General features: G+C 48.5%; 13 protein-coding genes across 13 annotated transcripts; 7 read left to right on the top strand and 6 right to left on the bottom strand.

Annotated features, from left to right (window-relative positions):
• Positions 1-26: 26 nt before the first annotated feature.
• On the bottom strand, positions 27-1,993 carry EYB26_008864 (uncharacterized protein; the record flags this gene model as incomplete). The annotated part of the gene is made up of 7 exons (XM_054268115.1): positions 27-461; positions 517-842; positions 908-1,309; positions 1,363-1,445; positions 1,524-1,637; positions 1,703-1,773; positions 1,856-1,993. The coding sequence occupies 7 exons, from the start codon at positions 1,991-1,993 to the stop codon at positions 27-29; spliced, it is 1,569 nt and encodes a 522-aa protein (XP_054124090.1).
• A 771-nt stretch (positions 1,994-2,764) lies between these two features.
• EYB26_008863 (uncharacterized protein) lies at positions 2,765-4,257 on the top strand (the record flags this gene model as incomplete). Its single annotated transcript, XM_054268114.1, has 5 exons — positions 2,765-2,962; positions 3,041-3,145; positions 3,210-3,434; positions 3,513-3,655; positions 3,717-4,257. The coding sequence occupies 5 exons, from the start codon at positions 2,765-2,767 to the stop codon at positions 4,255-4,257; spliced, it is 1,212 nt and encodes a 403-aa protein (XP_054124089.1).
• Positions 4,258-5,276: 1,019 nt separating this feature from the next.
• Positions 5,277-5,679, top strand: EYB26_008862 (uncharacterized protein; the record flags this gene model as incomplete). Its single annotated transcript, XM_054268113.1, has 3 exons — positions 5,277-5,321; positions 5,408-5,478; positions 5,562-5,679. The coding sequence occupies 3 exons, from the start codon at positions 5,277-5,279 to the stop codon at positions 5,677-5,679; spliced, it is 234 nt and encodes a 77-aa protein (XP_054124088.1).
• A 714-nt stretch (positions 5,680-6,393) lies between these two features.
• EYB26_008861 (uncharacterized protein) lies at positions 6,394-7,677 on the bottom strand (the record flags this gene model as incomplete). Its single annotated transcript, XM_054268112.1, has 3 exons — positions 6,394-6,433; positions 6,501-7,451; positions 7,517-7,677. The coding sequence occupies 3 exons, from the start codon at positions 7,675-7,677 to the stop codon at positions 6,394-6,396; spliced, it is 1,152 nt and encodes a 383-aa protein (XP_054124087.1).
• A 758-nt stretch (positions 7,678-8,435) lies between these two features.
• On the bottom strand, positions 8,436-9,192 carry EYB26_008860 (uncharacterized protein; the record flags this gene model as incomplete). The annotated part of the gene is made up of 4 exons (XM_054268111.1): positions 8,436-8,766; positions 8,862-8,909; positions 8,978-9,045; positions 9,157-9,192. 4 exons carry the CDS (start codon positions 9,190-9,192, stop codon positions 8,436-8,438), a joined length of 483 nt encoding a protein of 160 aa, XP_054124086.1.
• A 303-nt stretch (positions 9,193-9,495) lies between these two features.
• EYB26_008859 (uncharacterized protein) lies at positions 9,496-10,398 on the top strand (the record flags this gene model as incomplete). The annotated part of the gene is made up of 6 exons (XM_054268110.1): positions 9,496-9,509; positions 9,576-9,613; positions 9,688-9,706; positions 9,785-9,883; positions 9,939-10,172; positions 10,227-10,398. 6 exons carry the CDS (start codon positions 9,496-9,498, stop codon positions 10,396-10,398), a joined length of 576 nt encoding a protein of 191 aa, XP_054124085.1.
• A 278-nt stretch (positions 10,399-10,676) lies between these two features.
• Positions 10,677-11,735, bottom strand: EYB26_008858 (uncharacterized protein; the record flags this gene model as incomplete). The annotated part of the gene is made up of 3 exons (XM_054268109.1): positions 10,677-11,116; positions 11,201-11,420; positions 11,502-11,735. The coding sequence occupies 3 exons, from the start codon at positions 11,733-11,735 to the stop codon at positions 10,677-10,679; spliced, it is 894 nt and encodes a 297-aa protein (XP_054124084.1).
• A 387-nt stretch (positions 11,736-12,122) lies between these two features.
• Positions 12,123-13,393, top strand: EYB26_008857 (uncharacterized protein; the record flags this gene model as incomplete). Its single annotated transcript, XM_054268108.1, has 2 exons — positions 12,123-12,253; positions 12,313-13,393. The coding sequence occupies 2 exons, from the start codon at positions 12,123-12,125 to the stop codon at positions 13,391-13,393; spliced, it is 1,212 nt and encodes a 403-aa protein (XP_054124083.1).
• A 1,378-nt stretch (positions 13,394-14,771) lies between these two features.
• EYB26_008856 (uncharacterized protein) lies at positions 14,772-16,040 on the top strand (the record flags this gene model as incomplete). The annotated part of the gene is made up of 5 exons (XM_054268107.1): positions 14,772-14,856; positions 14,947-15,271; positions 15,338-15,394; positions 15,450-15,611; positions 15,704-16,040. The coding sequence occupies 5 exons, from the start codon at positions 14,772-14,774 to the stop codon at positions 16,038-16,040; spliced, it is 966 nt and encodes a 321-aa protein (XP_054124082.1).
• A 1,572-nt stretch (positions 16,041-17,612) lies between these two features.
• On the top strand, positions 17,613-19,407 carry EYB26_008855 (uncharacterized protein; the record flags this gene model as incomplete). The annotated part of the gene is made up of 2 exons (XM_054268106.1): positions 17,613-18,169; positions 18,237-19,407. 2 exons carry the CDS (start codon positions 17,613-17,615, stop codon positions 19,405-19,407), a joined length of 1,728 nt encoding a protein of 575 aa, XP_054124081.1.
• Positions 19,408-19,902: 495 nt separating this feature from the next.
• EYB26_008854 (uncharacterized protein) lies at positions 19,903-21,169 on the bottom strand (the record flags this gene model as incomplete). Its single annotated transcript, XM_054268105.1, has 4 exons — positions 19,903-20,151; positions 20,257-20,491; positions 20,578-20,984; positions 21,050-21,169. 4 exons carry the CDS (start codon positions 21,167-21,169, stop codon positions 19,903-19,905), a joined length of 1,011 nt encoding a protein of 336 aa, XP_054124080.1.
• Positions 21,170-21,565: 396 nt separating this feature from the next.
• Positions 21,566-23,860, bottom strand: EYB26_008853 (uncharacterized protein; the record flags this gene model as incomplete). The annotated part of the gene is made up of 1 exon (XM_054268104.1): positions 21,566-23,860. One exon carries the CDS (start codon positions 23,858-23,860, stop codon positions 21,566-21,568), a length of 2,295 nt encoding a protein of 764 aa, XP_054124079.1.
• A 530-nt stretch (positions 23,861-24,390) lies between these two features.
• Positions 24,391-26,052, top strand: EYB26_008852 (uncharacterized protein; the record flags this gene model as incomplete). The annotated part of the gene is made up of 2 exons (XM_054268103.1): positions 24,391-24,791; positions 24,855-26,052. 2 exons carry the CDS (start codon positions 24,391-24,393, stop codon positions 26,050-26,052), a joined length of 1,599 nt encoding a protein of 532 aa, XP_054124078.1.
• Between the last annotated feature and the right edge of the window lie 386 nt (positions 26,053-26,438).

Here is a 26,438-nt window from a genome sequence, read left to right as displayed (position 1 = left end):
AGTTGAATATTGAGCACGCCGTAGTATCAATATTCTCTCTTCACCAAGGCAACCGGAGCCACGAATTTGTGTCTGCCTCCTAGCCAGTAATAAGCAGTGGCAAAGAAGATGACGCCCAAATACATGACAACACTCCAGTTCATGGTGGAAACAGTGACCGTGCTCGTAAGTGGGAAGAACGCAAATACGAACACCGGGCACAAGTACGCAAGAGCAGCGATGTTGATAGCCATACCCCATTTACCTAATGACCAACGATGTTCGGGCAGTGGTTCGCCACGGATGCGCTTCAGAAGAAGGCAGCTAATAGAGATGATATAGGAAGACATCAAAGATGTAATAGTCAACGACACGATGGCGGTCAATGCAGCCGTTGAGCCAATATTGATTAGAGAGAGTAGGGCAGTGATTGCGAGGGAGACGAGGACCGAGTTCAAGGGAATGTTCCACCCTGGATTGACCTGTTTGACTGGTTATCAGTGTACGCCTTGGCTCATCTTGCAGGTTTCAGCTTACATGGCTGAAAAATTCACCGAATGGTACACCGTTATCACGAGCAAAGGACCATAGCTGGCGAGAGGCAGTGGCTACTTCGGTAATTGTACTAGCGGTTAATGTCAGAATCAATATCGCAGTCATGACATTGGTTCCAGCGTAGCTGCCCGTGCTGTTGAAAAACACCTGAATAAATGGGTATCCAGTAGGAGAGGCTAAGATACTGTCAACGTCGCCCAGTGTGAAACATATTGTAACCAGCATCACAAAACCAAGCACGGCATTAACCACAACTGCGCTCATCATGGCCTTGGGAAGGGTTTCGCCGGCATTCCTGATTTCTTCGGCTGTTCAGTTACCGTTAGCCAATCTCCTTCCTTTGATTCATGCATTTTGTGGGATGGATATATACACATATGCGCAGCGCAATCATAACCAATCATGGAGGTGATTGTTCCGGAAAATCCGACCAAGGTCGAGGTACCAAGACTGCTCCAACCTCCATTGTTGTCGAACTGCGTAAAGACGGACTTGGCCGATGCCCGCGGAGCCATGACCCAGAGAGGGATGATGATGGCAAAGAGGCCGACGATATGCAGGATCAAAATCAGGGCCTCCACCATCGGTAGCCTTTTGGCCAAGAATGTGTTAAAGAAGATGGAGAACGCAGTGATAGCAATGACTAGAAGAGTACCGTGCCAGCGCTGGAATACGTAGGTTTCGTCGTTAAGGACAATCAAGCCTTGGATAATGGTGCCCGCTAGAAATGCAATTGAGACAATGGCACATTGCCAGCCGGTTGCACAAAGCCATCCTATTTATCCATTTGTGAGACCCGTTCTCGCCAGAGACTGAGAGTAGACGAACCCGTGACATAACTAAGGAATTTTTGACAGCTCTTTGGTGCGAATTCAGATACCCAATGGTACTGTCCTCCTGAAGTTGGAGCCCTAGACGTAGCTTTATCGTTAGAAACAGCCATTGTTGGATATATAGTCATGAGCCAGTAACTGAGGTCTTCAACGTACATTGACGCCATCTCCGCCAAACTTGCAAAAACAAGTAAGAAACCAACACATACAATGACATAACCCCAAATTAACCCAGCAGTGCCTCCATCAGTAAGACCATATGTGAGAAGACTGTAATCCGTATTAGCAAACATACCATTTTGGGAAGAGAGAACAACTTCAAAGATAGAACCTACGTAAGAACAACCTCCCATGTCGCAATAAGAGTGCAACCAAATCCCAAAATAGAGATGAATCCGAAGTTTCTCTAAAAAAAAAACCTCTCTTATCAGCTCTTGCCTGAATCAATTGCTTCTTTTTTTTTACTCTTCGTGTGAAGATGTCTTTACCCGTAGCACCTGATCTCTTCCTAGAGCACTCATATCACGCTTATCGGCGCCATTACCCAGATATCTGGCTGGGACATGGTACTGATTCAGCCCATCATCGGTCTGCACACAGGCACCGTTCTTCGAAGTCTCTCTCATGTCCTTGTTGGATGTAGAGCTATTTCGTTCGGTATGCTACTGAGGAGACCCGGTGGGTGTACCAGAGAAATCGTAAATGGCAGAGCGGGTTACACGAAAGAAAAGAAAAAAAAATAGAAGGAGAGAAAGAGGGGAATATCGAGCGATGGCCAGACTGCCGAAGGAAGCAGGGATCAATAGGTAGTCTCACGCTAGTCTGGCAGGAACAAGGAGAAAATGCCACACCGCAGGTAGTGTAATTAATTTTAATATCTATGTTCTCGGCTTTACCTTTTCAAGCACGAGGGATAATTTGGGTCGTTTGAATGTGAGATAACACGGGCTCATCCGATTTACTACATAGTATTCCGTAGTCCTAACTCAACGTATTCCAGTGCCGAAAGTCCAGAGTACCATGGAAGGAAACCTGGAACAGTGTTGACTCGTACTATTGATCGCTCTCTAGATCTAAAACGCCTAACCCTGGCTTCGCCCTAATAAATGTGCGCGTGGAAGCTAGAAACATACTAGAGTATGTGCATACGGCTGAAGCACTGTTGAGCTCATAATCGAAGGAGGCAGTACGGATTTTCCAAAATCTACCACTCGGTCTAATTTTCCTAAATTACAGCCAGCCTTGTCAAATACTGGGCAGTCTGAAATGAACCTGCGTACCCTAGATAGCAAAGGGACGCCTAGTAAGCGCTCTCTTAGCTCAGCGTCAGAGACAATTCAATGTTTCTTGCAAAAGCTTCCACAATTTGACGAAGTATTACTTCACATCCTTATACCATGTCTTATGTTGTTGTCCCCCCGGGACAATCGCCTCCTTTCGAGGTGGTTGATGACCAACATCATGGCGCATGGATTATTATTGCTACCGCACTTGGGGTGGCCATCAACTTGGTGTGCTGGTTGATTCGACTATATGTGCGATTCGTCTTGACTTCGACCTTTGGAATCGCTGACTGGATATTGGCAGCGTCCTCGGTATGTTCAGATATTTCTCCATTCCCCTCTGCAGGAGAGAGCGGTTCAGTATATGTTCTAATTGAGACTTTCCTGCAGGTGATTGCTTTGATACAATCAATCATAATCCTGGTGGCAGCCCATTATGGATTTGGCACATCGATAGACTTATTGAAACCTGGCATTGTTGTGCATATTCAGAATGTACGTCAATCTTCTTCCACATTTCCAACAAAAAACCAAGACCGATTGCTAAACAAAATTGAAGATGCTCGTCACCAGTGATGTCTTCTACATCATCAGCCAGTACCTTTCCAAGATATCCGTCATGGCTATTTTACTTCAATTGACGCCGCAGAGAAAACACAACCTTGCGACATGGGTTGTAGGTGGTGTTTGCACGGCATGGCTCGTTGTATCGGTTTTACTCATTACCGTTGACTGTGAGGCCAACAAGCCTTGGAAACCTGCTGCTGAGCATTGTACGAACCTCGTATGTGGACCCGATGTTTTTCAAATTTAGTGCTCAAAAAAAGAAAAGAAAACGGGCTACTGACCCAAGGCGCTCTAGCTTCCTCGATGGCGGTTTATCACTGCTGTGGACATCATCACGGAAATCGCATGGCCGACACTCGCGCTTGCCGTAGTATACGGCGTTAGAACCTCTCTAGATCGGAAGATCCTCATCATGTCTGCATTTGGCTCGCGTTTACTGTGAGGACTTCCGCTGAAGAAAAAAAAATAAACCTGTTAAGCTGACCGGAACTCTGCATAGGATTATCATCTTCACTGTGTTACACTTGCAATACGAAGGACCCGCGTCCAAATCGCTCGATCCAACACTCGCATTTATCGAACCGTATCTGTGGATCGAGAGTGCGATGCATTATTCTTTGATCGCGTGCACTGCATTCTGCCTGCGGCCCTTCATGATCGCCGTGAGTACAAACTATGGCGCTGCAGGAGACGAGTTTTTGAGTAGCAGTGGTGGGGGTGTTGGCTCTGCAAGTGGAAGTCGCGCAGGCAATATCCGTGACAGCTACGCCATGAAAGCCATGTCACGCTCCTCGCGGAAGAAAACTGGTGGTGGCAGCACGGCTGGGAACAGTGTCCTCCAGTCAACTTCATCGGCCGTCGTCGGAGAAAGATATGAAGGATATCTCGGTACTGGAGTGGAGCATGGTCCCCCTGTCGAGGCTATGAGGCGGGAAACGAGCGGCCATGACGCGAGCAGCGTTGGGAGTAACGAAAGCACAAAGATGATTATTCGTAAGGATATGAATTATACAGTGGAATACGAGCAGCTGTCGCCCTAAATTAGGGCATGCTTAGCTAGCGGCACGGGTACATCAGCTTAGCCATCCGTATATAGGTCCGTTCCGTGCACTAAAGCAAGCCCCGAACGAAGACCCCTATTTTGCGTTCAATCGAACATCCCGATTTGCTGCCGGAAGCATCTTATCATTCATTCTAAAACGAACTACCCGTGTGGCTAGCGCGCGGCCTCACCGCTAGGATGGCCAGCCTGGAACTTGACCTTACTACCTACTCCAGAGTAGACCCGAGGATTGGGTGGAAAAGACATATCTGGGGGAACCGACAGGCTTAGGTTTGGATTTGAAGCCCGATATGTATCAGCATGGAAAGAAGTTGAAGGAGCTTTCGTCTCATGAAGATGACTTACATGTTTACTTCAATTATTCGCTCTATCCCCGAATTCCAAGCATGAGCATCCATATTACGACATGACAAATAGAAGTCTCGTACCTAATTTATTTGCTACTTTGTGTATCGCAACCAAGGTCTGACTGACATATGGGGTATCATTTGAAGAACGTTAGCAATGAGCAATCGGCATAGAATTGGAACTGATCCATCGATATGCCCGCGGGTGTTGACAGTTGTAGAACCAACTGTCAACTGTACACACGTCCACTGAAGGTTGTGCCCCACGCCAATGTCCGACTATCTGCTGAAACTGCATGTTAGGTACATATACCGAGGTAATATGTCAGTATATCATTCTTCTTCCATTGTATACTGATCACTATGAGGTGATAGATAGGATTCCCAGCTTCCCAACAGCCAATCAAAACCAAAAACCTCACTACAGCGCGGAAGGTGCAGAGTTTCCGGGATTTACCTTCCACAAATTTCCTTTTTTGGCGCATACAAAGAAATCGCTTCAACTTTATTTGTATTGATACTTATCTACCCTTCCTCCTCTTCCTTTCCTCTACATCTCTCTTCAACCACTGAGACTTTGCTCATCCTCTACATCTCACATTTCACCCAACAATTCATCAAACAGATCTTCTACTAAGAACCACCCAACATGCCTGACAACTACTCGTACAAGAGCTCCGGCACCAACAGCCAGGTAAGCACACACGCCCTACCCCGCACGAAGCTCTATGTTATCAGTCTCAGCGAGTAGTCGACACAGCTAGCTAACAACATCAACAGGGCAACCACTACTGCTCCCGCGACTATGGTAGCGGAGCAGCAAACTCCAACTCTTACCACTACTCCAACTCGTGCGTGGCACCCTTGATCATTTTGTATCTCCTAGCTGGAAGGAGAGGAGAGAAAAGACTGACGTGTGAACTGGTGTATGTAGGAACGGCTCGTACTACTACAGCAACCCCAACGGTAGCACCTACTACAACAGCGGCACCGGCTACTCCAACTACACTCCTCCTAGCGGTGGGAATGGTGGTAGCGGTGGACAGAAGTAGGTCGATCTTCGAGATGAAACCATAAACATGGGGTATTGAAGGACTTGAGAGTTCAAGTATGAGGTTTCCTGGTGGAATATGATTATTACTGAAATGGTGTTTGCCGTTGCTTCATGCAGAATATTACACTGTAATAGATGATACCGGCGGTGGTGGCAGTGTCTTAGTCTTTAATGGACTCTCAATTGATATTAACAGGCCTTATCCATATCATGCCTATCAGCTAGTATACATTACTTCACATTGTACAGTAGATAGGTCCAGCGAGGGCAAATACATTCGAATCCCCTCTACCTGACCTCTCGGGAGTTATCAAATCTCACCGCACGGGTACCATACGTCAGAATTCTATAGAGATAGATGGATTTAGCCAAAGCTGAGTTTCATACATACATACATACATAGATACAATAGTCCCGCAAACCCAAATCTAATCATCCCGTAGCAAACCAAAGTAAACCAACACCCATCTAACCGTAGTTAGTTCATATCTTACAAAAAAGGACAACCGCCCCAATCAACAGATGTATTCTCTCCAATAGCGCCGGCGATGATGCGAGTTTTCTAATAGAAAGTGGGAAAGAGACCACAAGTCGATCAATCGGGGGAGTCCCACCTTTCGAAATTGACCAGGGAGGGAAAAAAATATAGAATTAATATAATACAAGCTGAAGAAGTATCGAAAATCAAGTCAATGTTATAGAAATTGACTTTCTAAGAAGTGGTTCCGAAAAGACGAAGGATGACCTCGTACCTATAAAAGCCACATTAGCTGGTGAATCGGTAGAACGATGGGATATATAGAAAGAAAGAAAACTTACATTCCAAACATGATGGCTGCCGACGGCACCACACGTAACAAGTGCGGTGTCAAGCCACCATAAAGACCAGCCAATCCCTCCTCCTTGGCGACAACCTTGAAACACTGAATTAGACCAGTGTATTTGACCTGCATCTTACCCCCTGCCACCGGCACAACAGGAGCTTGTCGCAACCGCGTCCGCACAACCTCATGAGGGTATGTAACAACCGCTGCGAACAATTTCGCTGCACCCGCAGCTACGAGACGACCACCCCAGGTCTCAACGTCGTCCCAGGTGGAAGGAACATGGTTCGGGTCAGCGGCTTTGGCGGCCTCACGACGAGCCAGGAACATCTTCATTTGTTCATAAAGAACCCACTGCGTCGCGCTCTCGGTAACACCAAGATATGACGCAGACAGTCCCTTATATAAACCGCGAATCCCCTCATGTCTGACTGTCTGCTTGATGCAGTCCCAACTGTTCTTATATTGCCTTCCACCTTTGCCGCTTTCCGCATTCGACTTGTCTAATTGTAATCGAGTCTTGATGAGCCAGATGGGGTTTGTTGCGGTTCCAGTGGCTATTCCAGCAATAGCAGCAGCTGCGAGATGAATGTTCCATGGAGTAGTCATTGAGTCGTGATAACCAAAGTAATTACTGAGAATCCGTTTTCCGTTTCCATAGACGTAGAAGTTGATAGCGCGTGCAGGTACGACACCGATGAGGTTTGGTCCGAGACCTTTGAACAAAGCGCGAGGTCCTTCATGCGAATATATAGAATGGAGAATCTGGAATGTTTCTTTAAAATGAACAAGTGCGCTGCGTGGGAGGGAAATGAAGAACGGAGCTGGGCGGACGGGATGCGAAGCGCGCAGAGCTTGAAGTTGAGTCTGATAAAAATCGGATTGTAATCTGGTCTTGAGGACGTCGAGGGGACTCGTCAGGGTGGCAGCGGTCATTCCACCGATTCTGAAAGAACGAAACTATTAGCAAAAAACTTCGGACTTCGAATACGGGCTAGGCTTCCGACATACCCTCCTGCGATGAAATGTGCGAGAGGTTTCGCTCTTGGTGCATCCTTCTGTGGTGCGACGGTCCCGGTCTCTCTGGACTCTGTTGCTGCTTCTCCACGATGAACGTTTTTAGGCAGATGCGCCTGCGCAGGGCTGCCATGGGAGGCGGTTAAAGAGGCCATACCCAACGGGCAGACCTGTTGCAGGTATGGTAGGTGTGTTTATTAGAGGCTTGGGTCCGTCAGACAATATTATCAGCAGGTGGTCATTGAATAAAATTAAAAGCTGGCATGAAAATGAATGAAAAGCAACAGAGTGGAAGAGTAAACAGGTAAGATCCAGGGACCAAACTTCCGAGAACTTTTTTGACGGAGAGATCGGCCCCGGAAACAAACCGGCCAATAATATCGAGGATCGCCTCCTGAGTGGTTTTCTAGAACAGGGCCGTATAACAATGTTACCAGAGTAGAGCAATCCCCGGGTTTTGACGAGATTCCATTACAATCTATGAGTTAACTATTATACGTAGTTCTTTACGCTTTTTGACCTAGAACAGCCTCTGCTCAACTTCGAGTTGTGCCGCTCCCAGATACCGGCTCCAATATCCGCTTTGCGCACAAGTCCATGAAAAGATATGACTGCGCTTCAATCTATGACGAACCTCGATGAAAACTCCATCGAGTAAACGAGTGGACATGTCCAGCGCAGATACATCTTCTACAACCATCGCAAGGAGACGAATGAACTTGAAATTTTGGTATTATTCTTTTTTCTCATTGAGGAATTCTATGCACAGACAATCGCAGTGCAACAAGGTTTCCCGAACCATTTTGCTCATCATGCAATTCCACCATTCTGGCGGGACAAAACATCAAAGAAAAAGAACAAAACACCCCGTATTTTCCCCCAGAATCCAACACTAAATCCGCATGCATAAAATTTAAATGTGGGTGTCGTAAGGGATAGGAGTGATTGTCTCGGGGAAGTTGTCGGAAGACTCGACGACGTGGGCGTCACGGGGCTGGACAGCTTGTCTCTTCAAGTGCAAGTGAACGCCCTGCTCCTTGGCCTGGCGCTTCTTGATAGCGTTCTCCTTGACACGGTTGATGAACTCCTCACGGGAGCGGGAGTGGGCGACGTGCTCGACACGGACGTTGAGGCGCTTCTCGAGGTAGCGGTTACCGACACGCTTGTAGATGATGACGCCGACGGCGGACTTGGTCACGTTGTAGACGACACCGGTCTTGCCGTGGTAGTACTTGTAGGGCAAACTGCAGCCAATTTCAGTATTTGTTTCTCCTCGTGTTCAATTTTTTTGCTTTCGCTTGTTTTCACAATTTGTAGGCGAAGATAGGATATCACTAACCCCTTCTGAACGGCACCGTTGCACTTAACGTCGACGATGTCACCGACCCTATATATCCGTCATCAGATGTCTGTTCGTAAATCCGTTCTTTTTTTTCGAATTCAAGTCGTTCATACCGGTATTCCTTCAGGTAGGTTCCAAGAGCGATAGCTCCTCTCTTTTTGAAATCGCGAGAAAAGGCATACTATTCGTAGAACACATCGTCAGTCCATAGTCCGTAACACAACCTCCAACCTCGCAATTCGATCTTGCTGTTCCTTTTTTCCATTTCTGATTGATTTCATAGATAACATACCCGAGTACCGGCGCGCAAACCTCCTGAGTGACCCATCTCGGCGGTGTTGTCGTGTGTGCTGGGGTGGTGGTTGAAGCTGTCGACTTGAACACAGTGAAGTGCCTCCGCTATGCAAACTTTCGATGATGAGACATCGCTTCCCGCTTAGTGTGCGCACTAGGCGGTTTTGGGCAGCATAATAGGGCTTGCCCTACCACACCCAATCAGGGCCGCCTCGCTTCGCTTAGTGGGTCCTTTCCAAGCCCTCCACTTCTGATCTAAAAGAATCGCAACTCCAATTCATCGAACTTTCTAAGACTTCGACTTCATCGCGACAACCGGGAGAGCACCACCGCAGCCATGGCCCCAGCCCCGTGAGTACAGATTATAGTCATTGATTGCGAAAGAATCAATTCTGATCGTGTGTGTTTATTGTACAGGCGTTCTTACTCCAAGACCTACAAGGTCCCTCGTCGACGTAAGTCCCCTTGCAATCAACCTTGAGAAAAATTGTGTTGTAGAAAAAAGCATCGTATACTGACTTTCTTCTAGCATATGAGTCGGCTCGTCTGTCAGTACCTCCCGGCCACTGAGTGGAAGCGTGCTTCCGCTTATGTCGTGTTGTCCATTCCTAACATATCCTCGATAGTGACTCCGAATTGAAGACTGTCGGCGAGTACGGTCTCCGCAACAAGCGTGAGGTCTGGCGTGTCCAGCTCACTCTTTCCAAGATTCGTCGTGCCGCTCGGTATGTCTATTATTTTTTTTATCAGCCAATATAATACTTGTGCTAATTGCAATAGTGAGCTTCTTACTCTTGACGAGAAGGACCCCAAGCGTCTCTTCGAAGGAAATGCCCTCATTCGCCGTCTCGTTCGTGTCGGTGTGCTCGACGAGTCCCGCATGAAGCTCGATTACGTCTTGGCCTTGAAGATTGAGGATTTCTTGGAGCGTCGTCTCCAGACCTGTGTCTACAAGCTCGGTCTCGCCAAGTCCATCCACCACGCCCGTGTCCTGATCCGCCAGCGTCACATCCGGTACGTGAAACCACTCCTTGGAACTACGCAAGCTATATACTAACAAGACTACAGTGTTGGAAAGCAGATCGTCAACGTCCCCTCCTACATGGTCCGCCTTGACTCCCAGAAGCACATCGACTTCGCTCTCACCTCTCCCTTCGGTGGCGGTCGCCCTGGTCGTGTTCGCCGCAAGAAGGCTAAGGCCGCCGAGGGTGGTGAGGAGGAAGAGGAGGAGGAAGAGTAAAGGATTAGCAAAGAACAATAAAAAGTCTTTTTATGATATCTCTGAGGGTTTTCTGTTGCATCATAGGATAGCATGCTGTATGATCACGATTCAATATGAACTTGCTACGCACGTAGCTCCACTTTCAGAGATTCAATACGTTTTTAGTAGATACTAGATATCACAAGCATAATAGATAAAACCCGCCGTCCTCATCTTTGTTTCTTTTCAGAACTCCGTACCCTCCGCGCCTGTCATCAAATCATAATACATAATAATTATCCTCGACCAAGAATCGATCAATTCTCAACATCAATGAGCTTCTTCAACGTAGCCTCTGCACCCCGATACCATCTCCCCATTTCTTCCAGTCCATCACTCTCACCCTCAAGTTTCTTCCTCTCGGCTTCTCGCGCCTGGCCTATCGCGTCGGACTTTCTCCGTTCCAGGACACCCAATTCTCTCTCCATCGCTTCCGCCTCACGGGTCTTTCGTGGTAGCGTATTTTGTAAGGAAGCTATTTGTCGATCTATCGCAGCCAATTCTGCTTCACGCTCAGCGAGCAGTTTCAATGTCGCCGGTAACGACAGGTTTGGGGACGAGGAAGTATTGTGAGGGTCTGAGGCGGCTGCGTATGCTGCTTGGGATTGTTTCAGGGAAGCAATTGTCTGCTCTAATTGGGCGATTTCTTCCGGGAGTTCTGATAATTTTGTCGTTTCGATTTGGATATTTTGATATCCTTATCTCGGACATCAGCTTTCCCTTTTTTTTTTTTTTTTTTTTTTTTTTTTTTTGGTCATGGGGGCATGGGGGCATTACTCACTTCGAGCCAAATCTCGCCCAGTCTTCTCCATTTCTTCCACCATAACCCTCACCTCATCCTTACGCTGTTGTAATTGCTGTTTTGCCTCCGCCAACGTCGCCTCCAATTCGACATTCTCATTATGGCCAACGATGAGTGGGGGGTCACCGACAATCCCACGCAGAAATTTCTCTTTTGTGACTTGTTCCAGATATGAGAAGCGGAGTTTGGAGAATAGTTCCTATAACAAATAACAAATAACAAAAAAAAAGTTAGCTTTTTCTGTCAGAACGTAACGTTGCAACAGAGAATATATCCTCACCTTATAATGCGTCAAATCAGCCTCCAAAGATGCAGGCGTCGGATTCTCGTCGGAGACTATGGATGCATCTGAGGCGCGTTTTGAGGGTAATCGCGGGATCCCGTCGACATCTAGCGAAGACGTTATAGGCTCGCTTATGCGCAGGATTGCGAGTGTGCTCGATTCGACATCTTGCCCTCTTTGGAGTTCTTGGATTTTTTCGAAAGCTTCGGCGGGGGAGAGAGAGGGCGCCATGGGAGGCTGTCAATTATTCCTGTTCACGGACGGGTTTGAAACTGGAGGAAATAACGTCGAGTAGGATGTGCTTCTATTGATTGTAATCGCTCAATTCGTGAAACAAGATTGCTATCAGTCAAGATTATCGCGAATTGTCCCGCGGCAAAAGTAAACAATACCGATTGCCTATCGCGGACAGTTTGCACCGTTTGTTTCGTTCCGAAGGCAAATTACCGTAATCTAATCAACGGCCTCATTTGACCCTCACTTTAACAACATCTACATACCATCTCAAATGTACTAATGTTTAAATACGAGAGCTGCTTCATTGCAGTCCATATTTTTGTTTCTTATCGGGGCATCTAGTACTCAACCCCATGTATATTCTCAATCGTATTTACCACGATGCCACTCGGAGACATGATCGATGACCCCACGAACAATGACGAATATGTCGCGCAGCTACTTGCTTCAGAGGCAAAGGACAAGTCGCTAAAATACTCCGCGCTTGGGCTCCAAGCGTATCTTCCTCGTCGGTAGGTTCCTATCTCCATTGTCCGGGAAGTAGGGGCTTCCCATGCTAATGCTCTTCCAGACCGACGGATCGAGCTCCGAAGCCTAATACACGCTTTCTCAAGAATATTCTTCGAGATACAGATACCCATAACGCGGCATTGAGACGCAAGGAGGAAGGAGATGCGCGAGAACGAATGTGCAAATTGCGTGGAGAGCGATCTCCTCCGCGCCGAGAGCGACGTCACCAGGATCGGTCGCCTTCCCGTCGTGACAAGGAGCGGTCGTCGAGAAGAGAGCATATAGACGATTCTTCTAGGGAACACCACAAGTCCAGGTCCGAGCGACACCGCCGACGGCATGAAGGCGATGGAAGTGAATCAGACCGGGATCGTGAAACATCCTCGAGGTCTCACCGACGACATCGCGATGAAGAGCGACGCTCGAGAAGGTCGCGGCGGGAATCCTCTAGATCGCGACATAGATCGTCCAGATATTCAAGAGACAAAAGAAGTGCGTCGCCTCGCCGATCACGATCAGAATCACTAGGTAGTTCGAGACGGCATCGACATAACGACAAGGACTACGAACGGCGAAAACGAGATGATCGTCCTGCTGAGGACGACACCGCGCAATTAGAATCGCGCAAAGATGCGTACAGTTCGGATAATGAATCCGATCCTCTAGAAGACCTCGTCGGTCCATTACCACGTGAAAAAGCATCCGGTATCCCTATACGAGGACGAGGCTCCTATCGCCAAAACACAAGCACAATCGACGCCCACTTTGAGCGAGACTACAATCCCAAACTCGACGTCGATTTATCCGACAACGACGAAACCTCAAAGCGATCGAGTCGACGTCCCGTTGCAGGTCTCATGACCAAAGACGAAGACGAGGATTGGAACATGGCATTGGAAGCCCTCCGCGACCGAGCGAATTGGCGCCAGAAAGGCGAAGAGCGCCTCCGCACCGCGGGGTTTGATGAGAGCACCGTCCGACGGTGGAAAGAGGACCCGGCTTTTGCGAATGGCAGTTCCAATAATGATGCCGCAGGACGGGTTGAGGATGTGAAATGGGCCAAGAAGGGGGAAGGGAGGGAGTGGGATCGAGGCAAAGTTTTGAATGAGCATGGGCATTATGATGTCAAGGGGCAGTGGTAGTTGATATTTTTTGGCTGCTCTATACACACGAATTTTGATCGGTCTTACGTTCAAGTCGTTGACAAAGAGACCAAACAGTAAACACAAGTTACCTACATAGGCACATGTAGATGAAAAATGATCTTCAAGCACAATTACATCCGCCGCATGCAAGCATCGGAGTGACACAAACGGCGTCGAGTCACACACCGACCACGTTGAATCTTAAAATAACACACTATTATTTTGTCATATCTTGGTATGCATTTATAAATATATCACAAAAATCAAGCAAAGTTCAACGTCAAATAATCCATTCGTTAGTCTTCGAGATATGTCGATGCGTGGATACCAAGATGCCGAAAATATATAACTACCTAGGTATACCATGGATGTTTATGTAGCATCACGCTCTCTCAGTCCTATCAGACACTTCCACGGTGATAAACCCCACATGATCCTTAGATATAAAGCCAGCAATCAATTCTTTCCCATAAAACTAAAACATGCATGTAGTAGATCTATACGATCAAGACAAGAAGGCCGGTGATGCTCTGGAGTTACGACGTAATACTACATACGTTAGCCAGCCCTAACCCGTCACGGTCTTCAGACAAAAATAATGATTGGACCAGTACCTATGTATCCCCTCAAATGCTGTATGTCTTCAAATGTTACCAAAGACATCACCGTTGAAGACTGACCAAACCTTACCCTGATCGTATTAGTATATGCTACTATGTAGCTTATGTAGCTTATGTGTGTATAGATATATACTAAAGAAGTAGAGTAGCACTCATGCAAGGTGAGAAACCACGGAAACATCGGGTCCTGATCAAGCAGAATTATACCATCATAAAATCTTCATATACTACCATCCATAGCTAGTAAAGATGGTATATGTATATACATTCCAGGCATACCTATGCATTGATACCACTTGTGCACCACACACATATCGATAATCGATGTGACATGACCATGATCCCGGCCGATCGTCCATCATCCAAAATGCAACCTGAACCGTTTTCCTTTAGCGCATCACCTCGTTCTTGTATTCGCGACGATAATTCGTGCGTTTGTATTTTTTGTTTCTGTTCCCTTGATCGACACCGTCAAAGCTTTGTTATTGGATAATTACTAGATCGAGGGCGAGTCCGATGTTACTTTTTTCGCGTGATTATTAAGGTACATCTGTGGATGATGGTCGGTTGGAAATATCAATCAGTTGATTGATGTAGATGTATATAAAGACAGTGCAGACATGCTGGGCTGGGCTCTGTTTTCACATTCCTTAATGTTGGATCGGCCTGGTACCCCTTTCGTTAGTACGGATTAGTTTTTTGCCTCCATATATAAACACATATAGCTATTAGAGAGCTATATTTTAAAAAGGAAAATGAAGTCGGTCCTGGCACTTGTCTTGGGTGCAGGCACAGGTTATGCCCTGGCCCAGTCTCTGCCTGACTATGTCCTGAAATACGGCACGTCCAAACCGTCAATGTTCCCTCAGGAACATGATGTAAGTCCCTTTTGTCTTTGGGCACATGCTAATTATATAGTCGGTGTGACAGCCCCCCTAGTCTGGCTCGACGTCAACGAAACTTACTTCCCAGGCGATATCTACGGCCAAGTGCAAAACACCTATCCAGCCCTAAACTACACCAAAATCACCGGTTACACCACCCCACTCACCCTCGACAATCTCGATCAACTCAATGCCTTTGGAAACACCAATGTTTATCTCACTTCAAACGAAGGGATAGAAGCCTTTCCAGCTTGGTTTCATGGCACCCAGCCCAATAGCCATGGTGTTACCGAGGGCGCCACGAGTTGTGCGATTGTGACGGTTGACCATGGAGATGGAACGCTGGATGCGTTTTATTTCTATTTCTATTCGTGAGTTATCTAGATTTGGTTGGATTCTGATGTGGGTTGGTTTTTGAACTGAGTGCTTGCACAAAGGTTTAATAAGGGTGATATTGTGCTTGGTGCGGTCTGGGGTGATCATGTCGGTGACTGGTGAGTTGATGTCCAGTTGGTGGTCTGGAAAAGACAGGGCATCTGATTCAGACAGGGAGCACAACATGGTCCGTTTCACAAATGGAGAACCGCAGGCCCTGTGGTACAGCCAACACTCCGGCGGCGAGGCTTTCACCTATGATGCCGTCTTGAAAATCAATAGTAGACCAGTGTCCTATTCTGGCCAGGGAACCCACGCCAACTATGCTATTCAGGGGTGCGTATATTGATATCGTTGAACTTGCAAGCTTACGTTACCATTTCAAGCGAGCACTTCAAGCGAGCACTTTCTGATTTCCTATAACTTAGGGTTCACGATCACACGATTCCCGGGGTCAACCTTCCGTTCGGCCCAGTAAACGACTACACCAGCAACGGGACGCTGTGGGATCCAACTGGAAACTACTACGCATACAGCTACGACAACGTCACCGCTGTCTTCACGGCCTACGATTCCAGCTACCCTGTCAACTGGCTGTACTTCAACGGCCAATGGGGCGATATCCAAGTTGCCAAGCAGCGCGGAATCTTTGGGCAATACGAATACACCAGCGGTCCCAATGGCCCGAAATTCAAGAGCCTTGTTCGAACAAATGTGTGTCCTGATAGAGACGATTGCGACGTGCTCAACCATCTGTGGTATTAGCATGCGGGATAATGTCGAAGGAAGTTTGTATATAACTATTCGATGGCGACTTGAATCTTTGGTAGCATGATCGGAGAATTGTGTCGTACGTTCATCATATGTACCGTTAAAGGCCAACGGTTTTCTTTGCTTCTTCGACAGCCACGCTCGATAACTGTAAAATCAAGATGTACGACCGTAGTGTATTGTACTACAGTCTAAGTCACGTAGTACATACATAAGTTACTATGTAGAGCCTAGAAGCCCCTGAATCGAGTGTCCGGCACGTGATCAGTCAGCTACGGCGGCTGCGGCGTTCCTATTGGCCGGCGTGTCCGGTCTGTGCTGAGCAGTGAGAGAGAACGTGCGATGTGGGGACCGATAAGTAAATTAGTTGTCTTTATTGAATTACATATTGCCCCGAGCGACTCCTGCAGTGTGCTTTGTCGCGAGGCATCGCTCAGTTTTTACGTCGGTATATACTCCGTAACAAGACTATTGTCGTCTCTTTTAGTGCTACGTAGTAGGCCTCGTAGTGAACTCAAAATCCTCAGCCAACTCGTATCTTAGGCTCAGGAGGTGGTTTACAGCAGCGGGCGGATTCGACTACTCTAGTGGCTGGCGTCCCAACCAACGACGGCTTGGCTTTGGACTGGTGGGGAGCACACGCTGGCTGAAACGGGAGCCCCTGAATGCTGGCGTGCTGTGCTCTGGAGTCCGACTCTCCAAGTTCGCACTGGCTTGACTTTTCTGCTGTTGATTGGGGAAAGCGCCAGGCACAGAGGATCCGAAATGGCCGAACTAGGCTCAGTTTGCATCTAGTGAGTGGAGACACAATATTCGTAGACGGTAGGACAAGCACGCCTAGCACACACCTCGTAGGAATTGTCGCTGTACGTGGTCGAGAATCACACATCTTCTCTTTGAAGTCGTCTCCTCCGTTGTCTTGCTTTCCATCCGCTTGTCGTTCGTTTCTTCTATCGCGGAACCACTCCCATATTGTGTGAGACGTGGTGACTGTGTTGCCTGTGAGAGCCGGTCCGTCTCTTGATTGCCTTCTTTTATTTCCATACGTCAGCCCCTGGCCAAGGTCTGAGTATTAGACACTCGCTTGCTGGACTCGTGATTGTCGTCTAGTCGATTGATACACAACAGCGGCATTTATTGTCGACTTGCAACCCGAAGATAAACGTCTGTGATCAAGCACTCGGCCGTTGCGTCGTTTAGGAGGAATCGCTGGTTCATAGTAATTAGCAAACCAGTCTGCGACGCCGCCTAACCTCCACCCGGCCGACCCCAAGCTATCCGCGAACCCCAGCCAGCCGTGTATACAATCCATTGTGACTCGTGAGTGACCACTGGCTGCCCTGATTCATAATTATCGTCTGTCTGTTGTACAAGCGCTCAGGCAGTAGCCCGCTGAGTGTTCGTCTGTTGTAACGCGAAACGAAGGAGGAGATAAATAGAGAGTGGTGGTGGTGTTGTTGTTGTTGTTGTTGTTGTTGTTGTTGTTGTCTTGTTTCAAGTGAGGTTATCTGATTGTTTCCCCCGCCTCAACCAGACAAACTCGCTCTTCCCCCATCTGAGACAACCATGGCAACCGTCCAATCTCGCACGCCCGGCAATAGCCATCCTCCTCTTCCTTCTATTCCTCCTCCACCGCCTCCTGATGCTCTTCCCTCCTCTTCTGCCAACGACAGCACCACTCGTTTGAGCGCAAACAACTCGGACACTGCTTCGCGTCGATCCTCGCTCGGATTCTTGCGTCGTTCTAAATCAACCGAACCGCTCTCCGAGCGCAAGAGCTCCAACGGCAAAATCAGCAGGAAAATGAAAGAACAGATGAGAGAAGAGGAGCTGCGTCGTCAGCGCGAATCGATTCCTAAACAAGCCCCTCGTCTCCCTGATCTCGCACCCGCTCCGAGAATGCAGACCTTTGGTGGAGAGGAACAAGTCGCTAATATGCCTGCACCAGCCACTGAGAGTCGAGCAAGCTCCGCCCATCTCAGCATGCCGCCGCCGGCAATCGATCCTTACGCACGAACTGAGAGCATGACTCATCGTGGTCGTTATAGCTATGCCAGCAGTGCGGTCAGCACCATCAATAGCCCCCGCAGACTGCGACGACGCAAGGACCCTACCCCTTACAAGTAAGTTTGCAGCATTCCGCACGGGCTGAATACACAATGACACAATGACTAATGTATTATGGTAAAGTCTCCTGGTTGTTGGCGCTAAGAACAGCGGAAAGACATCGTTTCTCAACTTCTTGCGCAAGTCGCTTGCGCTCCCTCCAAACAAACTTCCCATCCGCTCTTCCGAAGATATCTTAGAGGAAATCAACTCGTCATCCAACCCCAACTTTATATCGCACTATCTGGAAACCGAAATCGAGGGCGAGCGGGTTGGCCTTACACTATGGGATTCCGAAGGCTTGGACAAAAATGTCGTCGATCTGCAGTTGCGTGACATCACCGCTTTCTTGGAGAGCAAATTCGAGGACACTTTGATGGAGGAGATGAAAGTCGTGCGCTCTCCCGGTGCTCGCGACACTCACATTCACTGCGTTTTTTGGATTCTCGATCCTGTCCGCTTGGACTCCAACCTTGCCGCAGCTCAGAAAGCTGCCGGACAAGCTGACGGCAAATACACCAACGCATCGCGCGTCGTTGGTATCCTTGACGAGGATATTGATCTCCAATTTCTTCGCGTGATGCAGGGCAAGACAGCCGTTGTACCTGTCATCAGCAAAGCTGACACCATCACCACTGCGCACATGGCGTACTTGAAGAAGGCGGTTTGGGATAGCTTAAAGCAGGCCAGAATCGACCCATTGGAAGTTCTCATATTGGAAGAGGCAGAGGAGGAGGAGGAGGGGGAGGAGGAGGAAGATTCAGAAGCTGCTACTGACGAAGATGAAAACTCGGATGTCACGCCAGTTGCAGAAGATGAAACATCCGAGGACAAAGCCGAAGCTGAGACAGATGAAGACGCCGAGGTACAAGAGAAAGCCCCCAAAGCGTCGCCCACACGAAGCCACAAGTCAAATAACTCGATCTCAATTACTTCCACCACTGATACGCCCTTCATCCCTCTCTCTATCCTGTCACCAGACCCTCATTCTTTGGATACGCCAAACCTGCCCGTCGGTCGACACTTCCCATGGGGTTACGCCGACCCTTATAACCCGGAGCATTGCGATTTCGTGAAACTCAAGGAGTCGGTCTTTAGGGACTGGCGTGCCGAGCTGCGCGAAGCCAGCCGCGAGGTTTGCTACGAACGTTGGCGCACAAGTCGGTTGAATATAAAACAGGATGCTCCGAGAAAGCCTAACCATGGCGGACGTTATGGACCTCCGCCATCGAAAAGCGGTCGCACAACTCGATAGTTGCGCGCTTGGGAGGCTTTCTACTCTTATTTTTGCCATGAAGCGGGTTCTTGCCAACTTCGATCATTCGTTTGATACAACAATTTCCTTATTCTTCATTTCCTTTCTACTTCTAGGCCGGGTGCCGGTCAATGATCGATTGATCCCCTTCACTGCACCATATTTTTCTTTCCAATTCGTTTCCCAACTCATGAGACTGCATTCGATGTGACATATGAGCCATAAAGTCTTCTCAGTGGCCATGCCTGAGTGATGCAGGGGAATATATGCGATCGCGTTGTCAGGTTTGTTTTTTTCCAGACTGGCGAGCTGAGACGCGGTGCTTGTATTATTAGCATATTATATTCCCTGCCAAGGTTTTCTTTTTTTTTTTTTTTTTTGATGTTTTGATTCCCACCATGTTACTTTTGTCCTGTTATGGTACATTTGAATTGAAAAGCACTTTAACATATCGGGTTGTATTTGTAGCAATATCTAGTGGATATATGGTAGCGGCTACAAGACAACATTAACCTGCTCTACTGGCGTCACAGAAACAACAGTCTCCGTCTTCGTTACTGGAGTTGTCAGCGCCCCAACCGGTGTAGCAACTCCCATCGCGGCCTCCCCATCATCATACACAGTCGACCTCCTCACATCCCTAGCCCCCATCTTCTCATCGTACGCACTTGCGCGATGCATCGACTGTCGATTATCCCACCACATCAAATCCCCCGCCGACTTCCACTCTGCAACAAACGTATACTAACAACAGTCAGCTAGAGCCAGTTTCCCAAGGGGCCATCAAAGGGTCAAGGCCCATGAAAATAAGTATGAATATATATATATATATATAGGTATAGGACTCACCTTATCCTGCGTACAATGCGCAATCAAATCCCAAATCTTCTTCTGACTATCCTCCAACTCTTCCCCATCCTTGCTAAACAGTCGTTTCGCATGCGCCGCGAGGAAGAACGTCTCTTCTTCCCCGTTGGGCGTCCTTTGGACTAGACGGTGGTATGCAGGTGGTTTCTTGCCACGTTCTTCCGGCGTGAGTTCGCTGTATTCTTCCGGTGCGGCGAGACGGCGGGAATGCCACAATCTGCGTAACATTCGAATTCAGCAAGACGTACCTAATTTTTATGTGCCACTTAGGTATGGAGTGAGAGGGGGGGGTGGGGGACATACTCATGCTCAACAACAACATCCTTCAACTCCCCCTTCCGCTCCTCATCCAACTCCCTCCACGCCCTCCTCGTATCAGCGAACGTTGTCTTCCCCTTCCCTTCTCCGGGCACACTATGCGCCAGTAAGAGCGAATACTTGGCTCGATGTTGATTAAACGCCGAATCTGTATGCCACAGCGCATTCCCTAGAGAATGCGCCCATCGTCTACTACCCCTTTTCGCGACACTGCCGTCTGCTTCGAGGTTGCTGACATCAAACAGGTATTGGTTGTTGACGCGCGTGGTGTTTCCCCAGACGGGGTTTAATTCGAGGGCGCCGAGTTGTTGGGAGAAGGCGACGTGGCGGTCGTTGTCGAGGTTGGTGTTGCGGAATATGATGATTGCGTATTTGTTTTGTAGGGTTATTAGCTGTTTGTTTCGTGCGGTGACGTTAGAGAATAGCTAGCTCTGGGCGCAATTAATTATAGACTTACGGTTTTGATGGTTGCGTCTGGTAGAGGCACCTGATCCCAATTAATGCCCGAGACCTCTGCTCCAAAGGAGTTGTTCAGAATGGGTGCGACGGTCAATCCGTCCACTGTAAAGGAAGTCATGATTATGAAGTTGATAGATAGATATTGGACAGAGCACACGATTTGCGACCAGAGTCCATTCGACGTTTTTAGATAAGTTGATAAGTATTTGGCGTTATCTACATCTCTATGTATCGGCCTTGTATTAATTAAAATGGTTTCGCATACATGATGAGTTCGTCGGCTCGCAAGCCGATGAAGCAGTGTTGATAATGATATGAGCCGTGGCCATGGTAACTTACCGGTATCAAACTATATCAATTCCTATCGGAGGGATCCCGATAACCCTATCCTATCATTACATGACCATTTCAAAGTATAGACACATACATAGTTACATACTACCTCATACGACAATCAAATATACCTAACTAATCATTAGTCTAATATCTAAGCAATAAGCGGGTTCGGATCGGCCTACGTCCGACCAGCCCGATACCCAAATACAGGATTATTAACCATCGACTCAAAAAACTCGTCTAGATACACCTCAATCCCCTGCGCTTGCAACTCTATACCCTGAAATTCTTTCCCATTACCATCGTCTAGTAGCGGCGAAAACACCGCGTCTAGAAGCGTTTGATACCCCGTCGCGGGATGCTCTAGCGGGTATCTTGTGCAGATGATGTTGAATATCTCTGCTGCGAGAGCAATCAAGCGTGAAAGAAGACTTTCGGGTCGAGGGCGGGTTGGGTAGCGCGATGATGTGAGTGTGGATGAGGATCCCGCGAGCGCGAGAATGTTCAGGTCGTCGTCTATGGCGCCGCGGGCGAAGCAGAGGACTAGGAAGATGGCGGCGAAGCTGTGGCTTACCCACGACGAGTCGACGGAGAAGCTTATACGCTCAACTGCGGTACGATTGGCGGCTAGTGGTCCGGGTGGGATCGATGAGATGGAAGAATGTGTGCTCCATGTCTCCCAGGTGACCTGCTCGGATAAGGCTAGGATTGTTTGACAGGCCGCCGTAAGAGACACGTCAAGCGCCTCAATCGAGTGTAGCGGAATACCGCCGGGATTTATCGATGACTCAGGCGCGGGTCGAGCCAACAATGTCGATAGACACGAACTGTTGACAGTCAGCCGATAGGCGCGTAGTGCCGTGAATGGCATCTGGTTATGCATAAGCCCAGGCCCCAGAGCTTGGTTCCAATGTACCTCCCAAGCATCGAATTCCAGATTCGCGCGCCGTAGGCTAAAAGCATCTAATGCGCGGACGTTGGGACTACCACTACTGCGCGCGGCATGTTTGAGAATAACTACAAGTTCACACAACGCCGCAACACGCATGTCCTCGGGCTGAGAAGCGTCGCGATGCGATGCAAAAGTCTGTGAGACCGAAGCTACGGGTTCCGGGTTCAGGCTCGCAGGTAATCCGCTTGACAGCATCAGATTCGCATCGTTCGTGAGTAGATTGATCCATACACGTAATCGTGCCAGGTCTTCAACGGTCGCTGATGCCTGTCGTTCCGGTAAAAATGCCGACGGCGAATCTTGTAACCCTAGGAAAAGCGCGTAGCGAATGGCTAGACCAAGCATGCTCCAGGCCGAGACATCGTTATATCGTGTTCTCGGATGATCCTGTAGTCCGCCGTTTTGCATGTCAACCGGCATCCATTGCACATACAATAAAATTGCCTGAATATGGCCTAGATGCACATCCGACAAATCTGGTTTCAGTAAAAGCCGTCCCAACGACACATCTAGGATCTTGACAATTTCGCGATGCTGGAGCCCCGCGGATGGGAAAGGATCCATGAATCGAAAGGCGACTGCACATATCGAAGTGAAAAGAGTCGGACATGCCAGACGCACGCTAGCCGCTGATTTTTGTGTTTGTGGACATAGCACGGGAGCCCAATTGTGGCAGGAGGCGAAGAAGAGATCAAAGGCTTCTTGGGCCTCGGACATGGTGATCAGCCCGCATGATACGGGGTCATCTACGGTCTTGGTTTGGTCGGGAGTGTAGTCGTATTGTTGTAAATGTCGGAGGGTAGACATTGGTGTGTCCAGATGGACGGCGTCGAGGGCTCCATGATGGCCTTGAATTGGATGATGATGATGATGATGATGATGATTGTACGCTGTGCGAGTTGTTGCGCGGGGAGAGTAGACATCGTATCCTGGATTAGACACAATACTCTGCACTTCTGGCGAATTGGACGATTTCGCATTAGGCCCAGTGACTTGGTGGTCCGGAAGCTTATACGCCGACTCTCGTCTCGAACCCTCAAATACCGGCCCTTCGAGGCCCGCTCTATGACGACGCTCGTTCGCAGGCGTGCCAACTACACTTGCTGCACCATCCAAATGACTCGTAATCCTCTCTAGTCTTCTCAACCGATCCTCCTGCTCCGCAACCCGCTTCTGCAATCTGTCCAGCACATGCGCCGTCTTCGCGACTTTGGTGGCCTGCGCATCGTTATCATTACGACTCCCGATAGGCGAAGTAGTGAACGAGCATTCAACGCCCAGATGTATACATCGACTACAAGAAGCGGTCGGGGTCTCGGGCGATAGGCCGCCGCACCGCTGTTTTCGGACGCGACATTGAATACAAGCCTTGTTTGTTCTGCGTAGCTTTGTGGGTGGTTCTCCGTGGTAATCGTCGTAGTTGTTGCTGGTGGTGTTGTTGGCCGCTCCGCTTTCGCCCGTGCCTTCTCGGCCGTTATCTTGCTTGGCGGATTCGAAATCCGATGGCGCCGCGGTTCTCATGTTTGACCTTTGCAGGCTCAACGATTGATAGTTGATACGGCGGCTGTCGGGCTGTGGACCGTAACGGATGAGGACCGACAGGACCGACAGCAGGTTGAGGCAAGTAATTTAATAAACGAGGCGATTGTGCTCTACGAGGGCGTTCAGGAGTGGCCTATCTCCTTATCTTGATCTCGCATCTTATCAGACTTTCTCTTATCAGACTGACTTTTCTGGAAATGCCCACTTGGCACATTGTTTTATGGAGATGAAATTGGATCTTGAGGTCTTCCATTGGCTCCCACCCAGAGACGCGTGGTCGAATAAGGCTGCGTGTCAGACCGTCGGTGCGTGATAAGACGAGATAACATCGGCTCATTGCCGATTTGTCTCCTATGACAATTTTCTATACGCAAGTAGACGCCAGAGTCCAGACAGCTCTGCAAGATGTACCGGCATACTTATAGACGATCGGCAGCCATGGCCCAGACTCAGGGCAAGCAGCGCGTTTTAATTTACTCTCTATTTCCATTGACGCCGTCGTCGCCAACATGGACAGCACTTCCGACATCAGCGTCAAGGAGAAGGCCTCGGCCGAGCCACAAACGACTCCCCTCGATGTCGAAAAGCAAACCGGCACCTCACACCTGATCGCAGCTCAAGACACCGTCCAGCTAGAGCCAGCCCACGCCATCGAATATGCAGAATACCAACGTCTTCATGCCCATTTCACATCCGACCCGAAGAACCATGGCCGTCTGATCCGATTATTGGATTGGCGAATCCTCCCCATGCTGTTCATCTTCTATCTGCTCAACTCTCTCGACAAGTCCAATGCGGGTAACATCAAGATCTACTCGTTTTTGGCCGATACGAATATGACCGGTACTCAATTCAATCTTGCTCTTACATGGTACTTTTTTACATATGCTGGATTGGAAGCTCCTTCCAAGTAAGTCAAAATTCATGATAACCTTGTTGCCCCACAAAAGAAAAAGCTGACGTTTTATGTTAGCATGTTGATGCGTAAATATGGAGCTCGCCTCTGGCTATCCGGCCTAGTCACCTGCTGGGGCGCCGTTACTCTCGGATCTGCCTGGGTCAAAAGCTACGGCGACTACTGCGCCGCTCGTATCATGCTCGGCGCCTTTGAGGCTGGTCTATTCCAAGGCTGCTTCTACACCCTCAGTTGCTGGTACCTGCCCACCGAACTCCAATCCCGCTGCGCATGGTGGTACAGCGCAACCATGCTTTCCGGAGCCTTTGGTGGTCTCCTGGCCTACGCCGTTGGTCCTCTGCAGGGCCACCTCGGTAACAAGCAATGGCAATACCTTTTCTTTATCGAAGGCGCCGTCACCATCTTCTTTGGTCTGCTCGGATTCTGGCTCTGCCCCGATTTCCCCGAAAAATGGGGCTCCAAATGGTTCAAGAAGGATGAGATGCGTTACCTACAGCTTCGCGTCAAGTACAAGGATGGTCCCGTCCCACCTGATGACACTTTCCATTGGGGTGCGCTCTTGGAAGCTATCAAGGACTGGAAGACGTATTTCATTGCCTCCTTGTTGGCCTTCGGTGGCAGTGTGCCTACATACAGTGTCAACTACACGCTTGCGACCATGGTCAAATCATTGGGTTACACTTCCATCAGGGCTCAGGCTCTGACTGCTCCTCCCTATGTCTTTGCCTTTGTCTGCGTTATCCTGATTGCGTGGTACTCGGATAAATACCAATGCCGTTGCCGCTCTCTCCTTATCAGCTACACAATCGGCACAATCGGCATTATCATTTTGTGGCCGTCCCTGTACCACAAGAACCTCTCCGGTCTCTCATACTTTGCTCTCTTCCTGGTCGTGGCAGGATACAACATGCAAGCACCAGCCGTCGGATCCTGGCTCGGCACAAACGTGCGCAACCCATCCAAACGTGCCGCCGCCATGGGTTGGCAATCAACATGGGGACAGCTCTTTGGCGGATGCATTGGCGCAAACATCTTCGTTAGCTCCGAGGCTCCTACTTACCATTCGGGATTCATTACTTTGTTGGTGTTGGTCATTGTTGGTGGATTTGGAGCTTGCATTGCCAACTGGTACTGTCTCCGGGCTTCGAACTTGAAGAAGGATAAGATTCCTCTGGAGGAGCTCGAGGGCAAGTATACCGATGAGCAGTTGGCGAAGATGGGAGAGTATAGTCCTTATTTCAGATATATTCTCTAGACCTTCATCAACGAGGCAGGGGGTTTGTTAGTTAGATGTATTATGTACGGTTGACATGTGAGCCGATTATTCTTTTTTTTTAGATATAAGTTACGACAATTCAATTTTTAATGAGGCATTGGTAATCGAAATTTTGTGGTCGGTTTAGACTCCAGTTATTTTCAGCTTCAAGCTTTAGGTTAGGGCTCACACGGGTCTGTATCGAAGCTTCAAAGGATCCGGACGAAACGTAATCGACAATTGACAGAAAGTGAGAATAGTGAACAGAGCCATAAGTTCCAAGTGTGAAAATAGGAACGACGTTCAAAATGATATAAAGTACCAACAATCAATCCTCATTTCCATAACCCAATGATATTCTGAGTTCCCATCATACATACATAAAC

Source organism: Talaromyces marneffei, chromosome 7 (assembly GCF_009556855.1).
Source record: "Talaromyces marneffei chromosome 7, complete sequence".
In the NCBI taxonomy this organism is placed as follows: domain Eukaryota; kingdom Fungi; phylum Ascomycota; class Eurotiomycetes; order Eurotiales; family Trichocomaceae; genus Talaromyces; species Talaromyces marneffei.
The sequence above is the reverse complement of the archived record's forward strand: the minus strand, read 5'-3'. Positions and strand labels throughout refer to the sequence as shown.